Here is a 17,733-nt window from a genome sequence, read left to right on the forward strand (position 1 = left end):
GGTGGTACACGCTGTCCGATTAGTTTCATAGACGCCCACTGTGTTTCACATCATATGGCCCATTCCAATCAGATTTTTTTTTACATGCATATAAAAAAAAAAAACGGATACAAACAGATGGCCATCCAGTTACATTGAGTTAGCATTTATTTAAAAAAATAAATAGGTTCTGGTTTTTTTTTATTTGACAAACACCAAAGAGTGGTATGTAGAGATGAGCGAACACTATTCGAAACGGCCGTTTCGAATAGCACGCACCCATAGGGATGAATGGACGTAGCCGGCACGCGAGGGGTTAAGCCGGCAAAGTGTGCATGCCAGCCGCTTCCATTCATTTCTATGGGAGCGTGCTATTCAAAACGGCTGTTTCAAATAGTGTTTGCTCATCTCTAGTGGTATGCTATTGTGTCTGGGGAAAGAAAAAAAAAAAAAAAAAATCTATAGCACAGAAGAGGATTACTTTCCTTTTAACATTGATTATGTACACAGATGGCCATGGCTTTGGACCTGATTAACAGAGAATATATATATATATATATATATATATATATATATATATATATATATATATATATATAATGATGATGTGAATGTAGCCCAAGAAATATTCCATTTTTACAGACTACCGTATATACTAGGAGTATAAGCCGAATTTTTAAGCACAGTTTTTGTGCTGAAAAAGCCCCCCCTCAGTTTATACTCGGAGTCAAGAAAAAAAAAAAAAGTTTGTTTTTTTTTGTTTTTTTTTTTGGGGGGGGGGGGAAGCTCAGGGAAGGGGCAGACAACCAAAACACCCCCTCCCCTTTCCCAGCACCTACTGCACCCAAAAACCATTTTAATTTTTGAAAATTTCCAGTAGCTGCTGCATTTCCCCCCCTCGGCTTATAGTCGAGTCAATAACTTTTCCCAGTTTTTTGTGGTAAAATTAGGGGGGGGGGGTGTCGGCTTATACTCGAGTATATACAGTATATTACTACAATACTATGGTAAGGGCGAGTTTACATCTGCGCTCTGGTCTTCGCTTTGCAGGTTTCCATCTTCTGCCCGAGAAACTAGACAGGAGACGGAAATCAGAAGTCACTTTTCAAACCCATTCATTTGAATGGGTTTGCAAAGTGTCCGCCCGTGAGCATCTTCCGGTCTCCGCGGTGAAACAGTTTTTTTTAAGTGGACACAGTCGAACATGCAGGACTTTGTGTCTGGTTAAAAAAAAAACAGTTTTGCCGCGGAGCCCACAAAACGTTCACGGGTGGACACTGAATACCGGGTTTCCGTCTCCTGTCGTAAACCCACAAAGCGGAGACCTGGCGCAGGTGAGAACCCGCCCTAACTTACATACCAGAATCCTTTCAAGGGCTCTTGACTGCTGATTTTCCATCTGGACATGGCACAGGGACCTTATGGTTTTGGCATATGAATTATATTATTACACATTTTCTTTGTTAAAATTTTTTATTGCATTTTTTTAAAAAAAAATTTTTAAACAAATGGCACTGCAGTAATAAGTTTTATAGGTGAGGTCAATAGTATCAAATATTAATCAAAATATAGGTACCGCAAAAATGGCCTTAGCACAGCTTTGTATAGGACCCGCATAATGAGTGACCTGAACATGAAAGTGTTTAGTTTGGAAGAGGTTTCCCTGTTCTGTCTGGATCTGATCCTCTTCTTGGCCCAGAATATACAGCTCCTAAATATCCAGTCATATTAGACCAGGGATGTGGCATAGTTGGAGCGGGATACAATACCAGTGTAGTGGACGCAATTTAACCAAATCCCCTCCATGCAGTGCTGAAAAAACCTGCAGCACATATTTACTCGCAGTGAACTGGCGGCAGGTCAATCTCATGGTTTGTTTCAATGGTCGAAAAATGAGCACAGCCACAGGCAGTGACATAACTAAAGTCTTGTGGGCCCCGCTGCAATCTTTTGTCCGGGGCCCCCCGACCTCATCCCTACAGTGAATTCTTGATAGTGACGGTTACGGGGGCTAAGAAGTTTAATCCCCCTTAGTGTGGTTAGGGGGAATCTGTGGGTCTCCCTGGTTTATGGGCCAGATGGAGCTGCAATCTCAATACTGATTCCAGTGCTTATGGGCCCCGATGCAACTGCACCCCCTCAAGTTATACCCCTGGCTACAGGTAAACCCTGCTTTTTGCTATGGGCAAGTTCCCTTTGGGATCACACCTGCAACTGAGCTAATACATAGGGATTTTTTGGACATTTAATATTGATGACCTACCTTTGGCTACAGTAGGTTGTCATGGAAGACCATCAATCTCTTAGTAATTGACTACATAGGTCACATTTAAAAAATAAAAATTGTTTAAAAAAAAAAAAATTAGTAAATAACATTTGAAATTCTAGGATTGATGGGTACATTTCCAAAAAGATCAGCTCATGTAGGGATGTATATGCTGATGGTAACTGTGCATTATGCCAAGATCAGAACTGATGCACCACCATAACATGGAACACCAGCATATGATACTGGTCAAATCTTCAAGAAGTCCAATGGTATACTGGTACCGGCAGGCAGATTTACAGCAAACAAGTCATCTCTTCCTTTTAGGGTCACCCTGGGCTTTCTATAATGACCCTTACACACCTACATCTTAGCAGTCCATACTTGTCTTGTCTTTAATCACACTGAAGCTTCAATGGTATGACAATGGATGAATCAATAGATATATGGGAATATCCTGTAGGGAACCCTTCTGCAGTATTCCTGCCAGGCCAGGCCGTACTTCTTCAAGCACTGGTGCTCATCTCTTGCTTCCCGGTGAATAAGGAGACCAGTGAAATAGATAACGTAGAAGTAGGGTAAGATGTGACCAAGACCTGTGGGAGACATTCAGAGGCTTGTAAGTAACTGAATACATTCTTTTTGTTGGCTGGAATAGCTTAGATGTTTGTTCTTTTCTATCCAGCCAAAAACTGTATGCGAATGGATCCGGCGTGAAAAACCGATTCATTGTGTGAAAGCAGCCGTATACTACTAGTGACTCACCGCACGGCAGGGACCAGGCCAGAGCCATTATTAAATCTCCAAGGTAGTTTGGGTGACGAACAAGACCCCACCATCCAGATACTAGAAGACGCTTTCCTGTTGCTGTTGGGATGGTGTCCAGCCCTAAAATTGAGGGGAGAAATGGTTTACAAGACAATAACCTGAGACAGAATACATCATCTAGCTTGCTTTACATTACAGTAATGGTTCGCTTACACTGAACGAAGTTCAAGCATATCAACCACCACTCATTTGTTCGACACACACACACACATTATATATATATATATATATTACACATATACACAGGACAATGAAAAATTCGTAGAAAGGTAGGATATGTGGAGAGCAGGCAACCCTCTAATGGTGTAACTGACTAGATGCTACAGCCAACAATGACTGCTGCATCTAAAGAGTTAAACTTCTAGCATCAGAGTAAGCTCCTATGCTAGAAATTACGAGTCGGTGTCTGCGCTATAATACATCCGGCACCTGCCACGTATGCTCTGTGCACCCACTCTGACATTATGATGTACATGTAGGTTAAATATCAGGAAGGGGTTAAAGAGGATCAGCTTTTCTAAGGTCTAGCATTACAGAGTATCTTTACAGGTTCAGCTCCAATTTTGGATCATGTTCTTTAACATGACAGTAAGCAGGAACTTTTTTTTTTTTTTTTTTTTAAGGCCATCACATGGTTGTATTAGATTCGATACCCATCAATGGAGCTTGTCCTATTTGTAACCATTTTCACGGATCCCTCAATAGATTTCAATCTGTAAGGAATCTAAAAACGGGAGCCCTTTGGAAGCAAAATGTTCGTGGAAAATGTCTGAATAGAGCTTCATTTTGACCATGGTACCTTTTTAACCCCTTCCCGACATTCGCCGTAATAGTACGGCGCTGCAGGGAAGGGCTTCCCGCAAACCGCCGTACTATTACTGCGGATGCATGGTGCGCACACAGAAACTGTGTGCGCACCATGCACAGCGGGTGACAGCCGTAATACACGGCTGACAATGCCCCGTAACACCCGCGGTCGGAACCGGGTCCGATCGCGGGTGTTAACCCCTGAGATGCCGGTGATCAACATGACCACCGGCACCTCCGGGGTTACAATGTCATATGGTGCCGATCGGCACCCCCCGCGCCGGTTTCGGGGGGTGCCGGTGTTCGTAGGGGGCAGCCCGGGGTCTGATCAGTGACCCCGGGTCTGCCCCTTCACTTACCCCGTCCTCGCGCCTGGCCGATCCTGCCGTAAATGAAGCTGTCAGCCTGTGCGTCCACACAGGCTGACAGCTTCTTCTACACTGCAATACACGTGTAACACGTGCATTGCAGCGTATCTCTATTGAAGCAGTGATCAGCCGATCACTGCTTCAATCCCCCCTGGGGACAGAAAAAAAAAGTGAAAAAAAAGTCAAATAAAAAAGTTTAAGTTTAAAATAAATTATAAATAAATAAAGCCCCAAAAATCCCTTTTTCCCCATATAAAATGTTTTATTATGTAAAATAAAGAAAAATAGAAAAAAACATTACATATTTGGTATCGCCGCGTCCGTAATAACCTGAACAATAAAATTAAAACATTATTTAACCCGAACGGCGAATGTCGTAAAAAAAAAAAAACGTAGAAAACCGCACAAAATAATGATTATTCACCACCTTTCCCTTACAAAATGTTCAATAAAAAGTAATCAAATGGTCAGGTGAAAACCAAAATGGTACCAATAAAAAGAAGAGGTCTTCCCGCAAAAAATAAGCCCTCAACCAGCTCTGTCTAGCGAAAAATAAAAACGTTATGCCTTTCAGAAGATGGCGATGCAAAAACAATAGATTTTTTTCCCTGAATTGAATTCTATTCTGCACAAATAGCAACGCATTAAAAAATCATATAAATGAGGTATTGCCGTAACCGTACCGACCCGCAGAATAAAGGTAACATGTTACTTATAGTGTACGCTGCACAGGAAAAAAAATAAATGCTAAAAAGCAATGCCAGAATTGATGTTTCCTTTTACATCCCACCCAGAAAGAGTTAATAAAATGTAGTCAATAAGTTACAGGCCCCTAAATGGTGGCATTGAGAAGCACATCTAATACCGCAAACACCAAGCCCTCATATGGCCACATTGCCAGATAATAAAAATAAAAATCTACCTTGTACAATGTGAAGACAAAAACCCCAAAAGTCGCCAAATCATTAGGACATAAGTGGCTGCTACTAGAAGGAAATTTATAAGCTGTGCGAGCGGTTTCAGGGGACCCCCCATATTTAGAGCTTATGAGAGATAATACAGCAGCGCTGATCCCCCAGAATGCCCCTCTTCCCCATCCGCGTCATAGGAGCTGGTGGGAAAATAGAATGGGATTTGGTGTACCCAATTTACTCCGCACAGCTTACATATTCACTTCGGGGTTACTAATGCTCACTACATCACTTGATAAATTCTTTGAGGGGTGCGGTTTTCAAAATGGGGTCACTTTCTAGAGGTTTTCACTGTTTTGACTCCTCAAGGGCTTTGTAAATGCGACATGGTTCCTGAAACTGATCACAGCCAGATCTGCCCTCTAAAAGCTCTTTGGCACGCCTTCCCTCCTGCGTCTCGCTGTGCGTCCATATATTAGTTTACACCCACAAGTGGGGTACTATGGTAGTCGGGAGAACTTGCCTAACAAATTGTGGGATGCGTTTTCTCCTTTAACCCCTTGTGAATGTGCAAATTCTAGGGCTAAACGAAAATATTAGTAAAATAAATTCAAATTTGAAAATTTCACCTCCATTTTGTATTAATTCCTGTTAAGCACTTATAGGGTTAAATTACTAGGTATATGTTGTTTTGGCTTATTTAAGGGGTGCAGTTTTGAAAATGGGGTGATTTATGGGGGAGTTTAATACAAGGGTCTTTCAAAACGCTTTCATAACTGGATTAGGCCCTTTAAAAAATGGGTTTTGGAAATTTCTTGACAATTTTGAATATTGTTGTTTCACTTGTAAATCTTATAATGTCCGTAAAAAATAAAAGGGTGACTAAAGTTTGATGCCGACATAAAGCGGAGCTCTGGGACATGAGATTTATGATATAATTTTGGCGGTCTGACTATCTGTATGTAATGTACATCATTTCAAACTTTATAAAATGCATATTTTTCAAAATTTCCACCAAATTTCCAATTTTTTTATAATTAAACACAAAACATATCAACCAAAATTTACCACTAACATGAAGTACAATGTGTTACGAAAAAACAATCTTAAAATCACCTTGGTAAGTTAAAGCGTTCCAAAGTTATTGCCACATAAAGTGACACATGTCAGTTTTGAAAAATCGAGCTTGGTCAGGAAGTCAAAAAGTGCCATCGGCGGGAAGGGGTTAAACAGCCTTAAATAATTCAATTCTGTCTGCCTGTAGATCCCTGCATAGACTGCTCACTGAATAAATGGCAACCCTAGCAGAGCCAGATTTCTATCATTTAATTTTATGGCTGTGTGATGGAAAGTAAAGGAAGCCCAGAGCAAAGGCTGTGTAATATATTACTGTGTATTATCCAGAACCTGTATTACTATGCTGCTGTAACATGCTGAAATTTCCCCACTGTGGGACTATTAAAGGGATTATCTTATCTTATCGGGCTGAGACCCCACGTTGCAGAAAAGCTGCTTTTTTTGTTGCAGATTTTGCTGCAGTTTTTTGTGCAAAAGTCAGAAGTGGACTGAGCAATACAAGAACCTCCTATATCTTTCCCATTCTTTATAGCCACTCCTGGGTTTGGCTTAAAAACCAAAGCAAAATCTGCAATAAAACAGCGTTTCCACAATGTGGGGCCTCAGCGTAAAGATATATTATGAAATTATTCAGCAAATAATTTTGACCCCAAACACAAAAACATGTTTAGTATTCGATCATGTGTAAGTGACTGACAGCTGAAAGATCCAGCTTGGCTTCTATTTCACTAAAGAATCAGGGCATGGAGACGTCTGGATATTTCTTACCAGCCACACTCGGGTCTGAAGGATTTCTTCGGAAGGCGTTTTTCTGTGAGTTGGACCCTCGGAATATGATGTATCCAACAGCTGTCAGAAGGTTAGAGATTTAATAAGATCAATTTGTATTGTGAAATCTGCATTTTTGGTGTGAATTTAGTCCTACGTCTACCATGTTCACTTCTATACGTTGTATACAGCTGTTACCTACAGAAAACAGCAACGCTATGAATATATTGCACTACTTATCATATTCTGATCAGGAGCCGCACCTTGTAATACAGTCCAAAGTTACCGTTTCCCATGTCAGCTGTACTGTTAAGACTGTTCTACCCAAAAGACGAATCACCGGAGGAAGTTCTTTACTGGCAGTGACCCCAGCAAGGAATGCTGTATACAGGACAATGAATGCAGCTCTGGACTACAATATAGGATTTAAAGGAGTTTGGTCTAGGACCTGAAGGTAGACACTGATAACCTATGCACTATATAGGTCATCAGTATCGGATGGGGCAGGGTTCAACACCTCAACCCTATCCCAATCAGGTGTTTCGGCATTCGGAAACCAAATACCAAGTATATGACAAAATATCCCTACTCCTAATTCAGCTGAATGCAAGCAGGGCTGCAGTTCCAGACGCCACCACTAAACTGCAGAGAAGCTGTATACAGTGCACGGAGGTCTAAAACTCCTATTCTCTTGTAACGGAGCATGGCTGCTTCCTTCTATATACCTGGTATGTGGCTTCCAGCAGCCAAAAAAGCTGATTGGGAAGGGGTCTCTGTGTCAGACCCCCAACTGATCTAATACCGATGACCGATCCTGTAGATAGTTCATCAGTATCAATTGCCTTCAGTTCCTGATCAACCCCTTTAATAAGATCTAATAAGTGTAACGCGTTACTTGCATATACACCAAGAACACATTTTATAGGGACTGTCTGGAACTTACATAAAAGTGACCAAGAGGGGAATGAGGTAAAATTCAGAGGTCCTGGATGGTCTCGGTTTACTGGATATAGTGGTGACATGTTGTACATGTGCAGGTGGTCACTGGAGCCAAATCACTGGCCTTATGGGTGATGCGGTCATATATAAATCATGTGACCAGTGTTGTCCAGTGTTTGGCAGCAGTGGTCACATGTACGTGTACAGAACGTCATCGCGCCAGGAAACTGACCATGGATGTTTCTTCTAGATTTAGTTTTATTTTTGTATATCCTGTACCATATGTATTTTTTTTTTACCTATACGTGTATTACAAAACTCATACCTCTCAGTGGATTATGAGATCCGGGGACTTAAATTTACCTTGATTTATCCGACTCAAGGTATCTTATCCCCAGGTCATGTGATCGGAACTGGGTCTCGACCCCAACGCCATTCCTACTTTCACTTTCAATTTACTTAGGCCATGGGTGCCGGCTGACAATCGAAAAACCAGCCCCCATAGATCAGGATATCCACTGGATAAATCAAGATAAATTTGAGTCCTTGGACAACCCTTTTAAGGATAAATATCCAGACCCATAATCTTTATTCTAACTGCAATTTGCCCACCTACAAATTCCACATCCAGCCCCACCATTGCTCTAGTTATCAGACATTAGCATTATTTAGGACACACGGTACATGCTGGGATATTGGGACTGCTGGACGAACCTGACAATTCCCACATAAAATCCAGGGAAAACTACGAATTCAGAAAACCAGGAAAAGTGCTCATACCATTGAGAAGGATAATGCCAACGGCAGCCAGAGTGCTCAGCTCCTGTGGGTGACGGACTAAGAAGTACGCCTGCAGCGAATAGGTGAATGGGACCCAGCACAGATCCCCGAACGCCAGCATGAAACCAAATCCATCGTGAACAATGTCCATAGTAGTGAGGATGGCTTCCTACTGACAGAGAAGGCAGACAAAAGAGATCAAGACAGCAGGTTTCGCACATCTATCAATCCAGCTACTGTCTACGCCCCTCCATCTGTAGAACAGTGATCTATTGCGATAATGAACAATACTGACCTCATGCCACATAGCGTCCATGACATAAACAGCCTGGAATCCACACACCAAAATCATGGAGAGGGAGGCGGAGCCACGAAGCTCAATGTCCTTCATCAGGAAGCAAAGATTGACGATACACTGGAAGGGAACAGATGATGGCAGACGGGTGAACGAAAGAATTATCGTCATATACATTAGGAGTTATTAGAGGAGCAGTCCATGCAAGTGGAAAACCAGCAAAAGGATGAATGGCTGAACGGGAATTAGGCTGGATATACAGTACATTATACGTACAGACCCCACAAGCCACCAGCAAGGGCTTATATATCACATAGGGCTGCTAGTGACCCCCTGGGGGGCAGCCAGGTAATAAATCTGGGGTGAATAAAACAGATTCTCACCCAGCCAATAAGTCCAGGCCGAAGTTCACAGAAATATTTCAGGTCAAATGAGCCGATACGAGGGTTCAATTCATGTCCGATGAAAAAGTCATATAAGGGGTTGCCTTTAAAAACAAAAAAAATCAATATGAGAAAGAAATTGATAGAAAACAGAGGAGGGGATTTATCATATATTTTATGGCAGGTTCTAGTGCACAAGGTAAGAAAAAATAAATAAATAAAATTCTATGCTGCACTTGGATGGGACATGGCTGGAGAGGGAGAAGGGCTTCAAATCCCAACAAATCCCATCGCCGTCATATTAGGCCAAAATGAAGACAATACTATTTTACATGGTCATAATTTACAACAGCATAGGTCATCAGTATCAGATCGGTCGGAGTCCAACATCCGAACCTGGACCGATCAGCTGATGTGGCCGCTGAAAGCCAAACACTAAGGCTGGAAGGAACCCTGCTCCTAGTCAAGTGAATGTGAGCGGGGCTGCAGTACCAGGTGTCTTCCGATCCGTACAGTGTAGTGGTGGCATCTGGAACTGCAGCTCTGCTCCCATTCGTTTGAATAGGAGCAGGGCTGCTTCCACCTGTCTACTTAGTGTATGGCTTCCAGCACGCAGCCGCATCAGGTGATCATTCCAGGTTTCGGGTGTCAGATCCAGACCAACCTGATACTTGATGACATGTTCCTGTGGATATGTAATCAACATCAAAAACGTTCAGATCTTGAACCCCTTCAATGTGGGTCAGGATTTTTTTCCCCCGTCCTTTAAGGTTAATGCGACTCTACCTGAATTGCCTCCAGGTGCCAGTGCAGACTCCGGTGCTGCCAGGGACTTGATATAAAGAAAGATACTGAGAGTGAAAGATATGATAGCGGAGGCAACGGCGAACTCCAGGAAGTGGTCATAAACATAAGGCAGGGGCAAATGGACCATCACTGCTACACCTGCCAGGATGGCGCTCACAATAAATGCGTTAAAAGCTGCCGGAGACAAAAAGAAAAGACCACATTAACAAGGTATAAGCATTGTACTCTCATTGCAACATCTGCAATTAGAGAACCCCTGATCCCAGCCATCTAACCCCTTAGATGCCATAGTCAGTATCAACTGGAGCATCTGAGGGCTCTCTTTAGCAAGTCCATCCACATCCTGCAACATAATTGCTGGGTACTGTTGGGTTACCATGTTAGCCAACCGGCTATCATTATCTGTCTATTAAAGTGGTTGTCCCACCCCAAACTAATTTTTCATACTAATGACCTATAAACCATGGGAGTCTGACAACCAGACCCTGCACAGATCAGCTTGTTACTGCAGGCTACCGGGCAGGCAGTGGATGCAGAACCGCTCCTACTCAAGTAATAGGAGGGGTCTGCAGTTCCCTGAAATTACCGCTACGCAGTGGGTGATGAATAGGAACGGTCCTACACATCCTCACCATCCACTGCTGTAGCTTCCACGGCTGTGGATAGGTCATCTCCATGAAAAATCAATTTGGGGCTGGAAAACCACTTTAGGCTAAGGCCCCACGTTGCAGGAAGCGCAGATTTTTACAATGTAGATTTTGTTGCGATTATTTGAGCCAAAGCCAAGAATGGCTACAAATGGAATAAGAAATATATAGGAAGTTCTTACACTTCTACCTTTTGTTCAATCCATTCCTGGCTTTGGCTTAAACAATCACAACAAAATCTGCAAACAAAAAAACTGCCTTGAAGAAGATCTTTCACATCCTCTGGCACTGGCGGTATTATATACTACTAGAAAGCAGACAGTGCTCTGAATTCAACGCACTTTTCCCAATGCCACCTTCCCCAGTATGGCACTGATTCCTCTCCATTCTCAGAAGGGTGGGCCTTACCGCTCAGTTTCATTGCTGGGCTGTGAGGAGCGTCCCCCAACAATACAAGGCTATGGAAGAATACTGTTGGGGGGGGGGGATTCCTCACAGATCAGCAATGACACTAGGCCGTATGACAGTGGAGAGATATCCATCCTGGAACTAATGGCACGGATAGCATTCTCCATAGATCACAGCCCATTGTCGGCTTTCTAGTGGTATAGAATACCGCACATCTCTGAGGACATGAGAAGAACCTCTTTAAGCCAGATATGGCCTGCCAGTGTAATGCTGACATATATTAATTCATGAAATATTATGTATAAGTAGTACATTCAAAAGAAAAAAAAAAAAATCTACAAATTATATGTACTGCAACGTTGGTCCCGGTAAACTTAAGTAGTCACCCTACCCATAGGGGAAAAAAAACATTGTTACAGTAAAAGTGTTGTTGAAACTCACCATTTATTTTATATTTCAGACGGGTGTTATCTCTCAGAGCGATTCCCTCGGCAATCTGAAATTAAATTAGAGGCAATTCCACATCGCTCCATGTATAGAATGGATTATACAATCTCTAGTCTGTGATATGACCGGCCACTATTATGGAGTAGGGGCAGCCTGAAGCGTGACTCTTGTTTTATCCATAAATGCTACGAGGGCGACAGAGTCACAATACAAAGGTACAAAGCCGACAGTGCACATGCACCGTCCACTAGCAGCTTCTGACAGCTAGAACAGATGATGTGTGTGGGGTCGGCTTGTGACCCCAACAAATCACATACTGACAACCTACCTTGTGGATAGGTTGTCAGTATGAAACTTTGATTGGTGGCTGGATAACCCTTTTAAGAGAAAAACTTACTGTTCCCATAGGCAGCACATATAGCACCGCCTGCAGTGCTATCCATCCCAGCAGCAGTGTCAGGGCAAATGGGTTCCACAAAGACTTCAGCGGGGGAAGAGGACCGGGCAGCTGGAACACACTGGCATCATCTGTGTTACATGTGAGGAGGAGGTAAAGGACAGTCCCAGGTAGCGCGATCAACATCAGTAAGGCCCCTGCACACAGGGAAATAAACACAATCTGTAATACTGAAATGTCATGTCATCTTCACTTACATCACTTACAGGGTTATACACACTTACCAATGGATCCGCCAAACTCAAGTTCTTTAGTACGCGGAGTTTTTATCTTGTCCGCCATCTTTCTTTCTAAAATGGAAACATACTTATCAACTAAAATAATGAACAAATATGATTAAAACAAAATTTAAAAAAATAAGACCTGTTTATTATTCAGCGGTACAACTTTATTTATAACACCATCAATTTGTAATCCAGGTGAGCCCATGGTCCTTACAGTGAATAGAGAGGCTGCTCACTAGTACACGTGAAGAGTGCACAGGGCTACAGTTCCCTGCACCATCCAAGTCTAATCTTTGGAATGACATTGTCAATGTCTGTGAAGTCAGCGCTCCAGAGGAGAGCACACAACTTTACAATAAAGCTGTTGTAAGTGATTCAGTTTTTTTTTTTTTCAGGATCACAGAGGTCACGTTCACCTAGTGATATGCAATAACGTATTCTGGAACTACCCCTTTATCCTGTTCATAGACATGGGATAAAGCCAGACAAACAATCGTCTGAACATCAGTCATCTGGGTCAGAGTAGTACAAAAGTTTAAAACCAAAGATGTCCTAAAACAGTGCGGCAAGAGAGCAAGACATGAGACTAATCTAATACGGGGAACTAGAAAAGGCACTCATACAGTTTTCAATTTAGGTTTCACATCACAATCAGAAGGAACTTTGACCCACATTATAGGCCACTACACATATCAAGGACGTATGACCTTTGTTCTCTAAAGGTATGTTATAGGAGTAGACTAAAGGTCAAGGCCATGGTTATATTATGCAGGAGGGGTCGGATTCCCAAACCCATGGAGTAACGTTCTGTAGTTCTGTGACTTGGAATCCCTGAACTAAGCTACCCACTGTACCACATACGTGGACATGTCTATAGAATTCATGTTAGGTGTACTTCCTGGCCATTGCCTTAGGGCCCACGATGTAACGCGGCCCTCATTCTGACACGTAAACACGCGGCCCTCATTCTGACACGTAAACACGTGTCAGAGTCGACGCTTCAAAACAGAATCCCATTGACTTCAATGGGTTCAGTTTAACACACATAACACATTGAAATCAATGGGTTAAAAAGCCTCCCATTGATTTCAATGGGAAGCGCGCGCAAGACGAAAGCCATTGAAGTCAATGGGATTCTGTTTTGAAGCGCCGACTCTGACACGTGTTTACGTGTCAGAATGAGGGCTGCGTTACATCGTGGGAACGGGCCCTTATGTAAACACGTCCAAGATCAACAGCAAATTAAGCAAATACTTGCTTATCAGGAGCTGACGTCTACTATGCTGCAGATTGTTGCCCATGAACCATCACTGATTTTACAGGGCCCAATCTCCATGTGTGACCCCTGCAGTGATCTGCATCCCAATGACCCAAAAATACACCTCCAGGCGATGTCATGGCTATCAGACCAAGGAGAGTGACTGAGTGCTGCATCATAGAACATGGCCTCCACATTCACCTGACCTAAACCCAATTACGGTGGTTTGAGATTTGCTGGACTGCAGAAAGAAAAGCAGTTAATAAGAGCTCAGCACCGATGGGAACTCTTTCAAAACTGTTGAAAACCCATTCCAGGTGACTACTTCATGAAGCTGATTGATATGGTACCGAAGTGTAAAGCTGTCATCTTTCTTGGGTGCGCACTACAGATCCTTCAGTACCGACCCAGCACAGCTCTGTATATATTTATACAGCAGCTGTGCTTGGCATCTTCAGAGTGTCTGGTCTTCATTTACACTGTCTAATAATAGGCAGCCTTGGCAAATCCGCCCCATTGTGTTACTTGTCCTGTACTGATCCTGTTTTAGGGTAGCTTCAAAAAATAATATAAAAAAATATCAGCATATGATATGTAAACAAAATTCACCTATGAACTTTGTTGACCCAGGTGAATCCTAAAATCTAAAGAGAACCTACAACCCCCCCCCCCCCCCCCCCAACAAAAAAATAAATAAATTAAAAAAAAATAACTATACTTAGCTATACCTATCCTGGTGCTCCTGATCCAAAGCTATATGCTCAGTCTAGGGGAATGATGTCCAGAGGACATGTTATCACCCAAAACGATAGCACCAGGGAAGGAGACTATAGGGTTTTATTTATTTTAAAGAAATTCTACTACTTATGAGCCTACTCATACTCCTGAACTGCCCTCAAAATTCTGCAGGTTTCAGAGCTGAATCCTATCAGCTTTTCGTGCAGGCTCAGTATCTGTTCTTGAGCTAAACATCATGTCTGACAGCAGAGATAAATTGTTGTTCTCTAATGCAACCAGGATTTTGAAAGCATCTATCTATCTATCTATCTATCTATCTGTCTACTTTTGGGTAGTGCACCTCTTGATAAGAGATCGTCAGCATACCTCTACAAAGCACTCAAATTTAGCATCTGATGTGTATAGTCTGAAGGTACATATCAGACAATAGGCTCGGACATAGCGTATACAGAGTCTAACACGGGTAACTTACTATGAGGTTCTGCAATGTGTTAGTGTGACACAACGGTCACAAACCTGAAGGATGTTCAGCATCCATCATATCACATTAACTTGTGAACTGCACCAAAATCTTTGGCCTTCCCAACACGGCACAGCCAAACACATTGGGCATACAAGGCATATAAAGTCGCAATTTTGTGTGCAATTTTACTCCCAGGGACAGCGTGGGAGATGTTTGACCGCTATGAGTTGGCGTACATTTTCCCTCCAGGATCACGGCGTCGCAGAGGGTGCGCATCGTTTATGAGGAGGCGTGCACCTTGTCATAAATAAGGCGCACCCTTCACTGCTTTTGGGGTTATGAAGACTGGCATTAATAATACCAGTCTTTATAAATGTGCCCCACATGCCTGTTAACATATATATGAAAAATCTGGGACACGTTGCGAGTTAGTCCCTGGCAAACTCGCCTGTCGCTATAAGTTCTGCAGGTTTGCAATACAACCATATTCAGAATCATAACTCGCAGTATAACAACGAGACATTGTGATCTTTATGATCAGTGGCCATATAGTCTTATGCCGACAAGTCACGGGATCCTACAGATCTGTCTACAATTTCCTATCACATCTATAGTACAACTGTGATTTAGCTGCAAAAAAATAAAAATTGCGATATTGCAAGTAAATGACAATTGCCTCCTATGGGGTGTGAGTGACCCTATAGACAATCACTGGATACAATGTGACATGTGACCATGTAGACTGGGATGATACATCAGAGGTGGGTGATAGTTGAGCAGATATGGCTGACTATAGGGGATAGTGGAGACACTGAGCACACCTATGCAGTGTATGGACAGGATAATGAGGGGCTGCAGAGAGCAAGTGTCAGGTGACCAGCAGCAGCAGAGCCCTCCTGTAATACAGCATAGGACAATGCTATGTACAGCGCGGCGCCACACTTACCTCACTGACACCTACCTGCAGCTCTGTCCCTGGGACTACAACGTCATGGCGCTGTCCCTTTAATTCCAATCCTCTCCTCCTCGCTCATCTTCCTATAGTGTCACTAGGGGCACGAGCCAATCAGAAGCCGCCTATCACAGACCACGCCTTCCCATAGCCAATCGAGTGCCGATAACGCTCGAGCCACGCTTGTGTTCTGAGAGGGATTGGCTGGCGTGTTTCCATAGCAACATAATGTTCCGCCTATGGGCGGGAGGAGGGTTATAGAAGATAAGGGGCAGCTTGTCAACTGTCTGCTACGTCATAGAAATAGTGTATATACATTGCTATATACACACATATATATATACACATAATCCATAGAGATATAAACACATTAAATATATATCACGTGACATAATATAAATCTATTAGTATATACACGTGTACATAAATATGTATATACTGTATAGGTTTCTTCTATGGCACTGTAAACCTAAAAACTGACCACTTTTTTACTTAATAAATAACCTTAAAGGGGTATTCCCACGTCACATACTCACCAGTCTTCACTGCTGTAAAATCTTCTTTCTTCCGTCATTGGTGGGCGGGGTTACATATGCAAAGCCAGCGGCGAGAAGACGTCGCTTCTATGCCGCTGGCCCTGCGTGTGCGCTCATAAATGGTGAGACCAGTCAGTTCTCCAGCCTTCACAATGCTAATACAGACCCGGCGTCCGCTGTAATAGAGAGGCAGATGCTGGGGGAGGGTTAGACACCGGCACAGGTGCCTACGACATCGCTACACTCCTGCCTTGCATGAAGCCTGCAGCGGCAGGAGCGATGCTGCTATTCCACTCCTCCTACGATCCTTGTGATGGGACAACCCCTTTAATTAGGTAAACTTATGGCTCTTTAATACGGAGCAAGAGAGGGCGGATTTTGGTGCTGAATCCACATCAGAATCCGCTCCCTCACAATAGAAGTCTATATAGACTGCTAGCGTACTTTTTTCCGTGAGTGGTTTGTTCCCGCTCATGGAAAAAAGAAGAGAGCTGCCCTTTCTTCAGGCGGATTCCACGGCTCATTCAGCCCCAGCGTCCGCCTCGTGGCAGCACCCTCTGTGCTAGGCCCATTCATTTGGGCCTACTCCGGAGCAGGAAGCCGCAACCGGCAGAAGCGGCGACAGTAATGGCAGGCGCATTTTGTCCCTATTCTGAAGCGGCGTCCCGCGCCACAATCAGGACCAAAATACGCCATACCGTGCCCCGTGTGAACTAGCCCTTAAAAGGGATATGCGAGTCACAAGAAGTTACCTCACGTACACTGTATAGTGGGTAGCTTGCTATTCTTCGGGTCTGATCACTAGGATTCCCACTGCCGTGCTGCGTGTGGCTGTCTCCGGTGGTTTCCATTGGAATGAATAGGGCGGCCATGTAAAGCTATGTAGTTGTGCCTTGATGACAACAGTAAAGAGAAATGAAAGCTACGAGATCCCAAGGCAATAATATAGTTAACGGTTTACAATGAGAGATTTTCAAAATGGCATCAGAGTCATAGCCAAGAGGGAAGGTTGGTTGTGGAGAAGTCTAAGAGTGGCCATATACAAATTAGTGTTGCTGGTGGTTGTACAGTTGGATGAATATATAATGGCCATCCAAAATCTGATGGGTATCGTGTTGAGCCAGGGGCTTTGTTTAATTGCCATATTCAGAGTCGAGAAGGAACTTTTTCTCCTCTGATGGGACAATTGGAGACGGCTTCTTTACTGATCAAGGCCCAACTTATTTCTGACCATTTTGTTTGGGGAGTAAAGTAGTAGAGCCGTGTGTGGACCAAATATTGCCAGAACAGGCAGAGGATTGTTAATGGTCATTTTGACAAGCAAACAGCTGGACAACCTCTCATAAATTTGGTTAGAAACTGAATATTCTGTGTATTTCAATGACCCAACATATG

General features: G+C 43.1%; 1 protein-coding gene across 2 annotated transcripts; it reads right to left on the minus strand.

The window, feature by feature from the left end:
- Positions 1–1,494: 1,494 nt before the first annotated feature.
- Positions 1,495–15,883, minus strand: LOC142213229 (delta(14)-sterol reductase TM7SF2-like). 2 transcript variants are annotated; one of them, XM_075281506.1, is made up of 11 exons: positions 15,812–15,883; positions 12,392–12,457; positions 12,108–12,304; positions 11,705–11,759; positions 10,188–10,382; positions 9,402–9,505; positions 9,019–9,138; positions 8,724–8,892; positions 7,005–7,085; positions 3,011–3,133; positions 1,495–2,841 (listed from the first exon to the last, which is right to left on the minus strand). In XM_075281506.1, the coding sequence occupies exons 2-11, from the start codon at positions 12,447–12,449 to the stop codon at positions 2,681–2,683; spliced, it is 1,263 nt and encodes a 420-aa protein (XP_075137607.1). In that variant the 5' UTR covers positions 12,450–12,457; positions 15,812–15,883; the 3' UTR covers positions 1,495–2,680. The 2 variants fall into 2 exon arrangements, with proteins under 2 accessions (XP_075137607.1, XP_075137608.1); XM_075281507.1 differs by having other exon boundaries at positions 15,797–15,873.
- Positions 15,884–17,733: the final 1,850 nt, after the last annotated feature.

The sequence above is a fragment of the Leptodactylus fuscus genome, chromosome 7 (assembly GCF_031893055.1).
Source record: "Leptodactylus fuscus isolate aLepFus1 chromosome 7, aLepFus1.hap2, whole genome shotgun sequence".
Taxonomy (NCBI): domain Eukaryota; kingdom Metazoa; phylum Chordata; class Amphibia; order Anura; family Leptodactylidae; genus Leptodactylus; species Leptodactylus fuscus.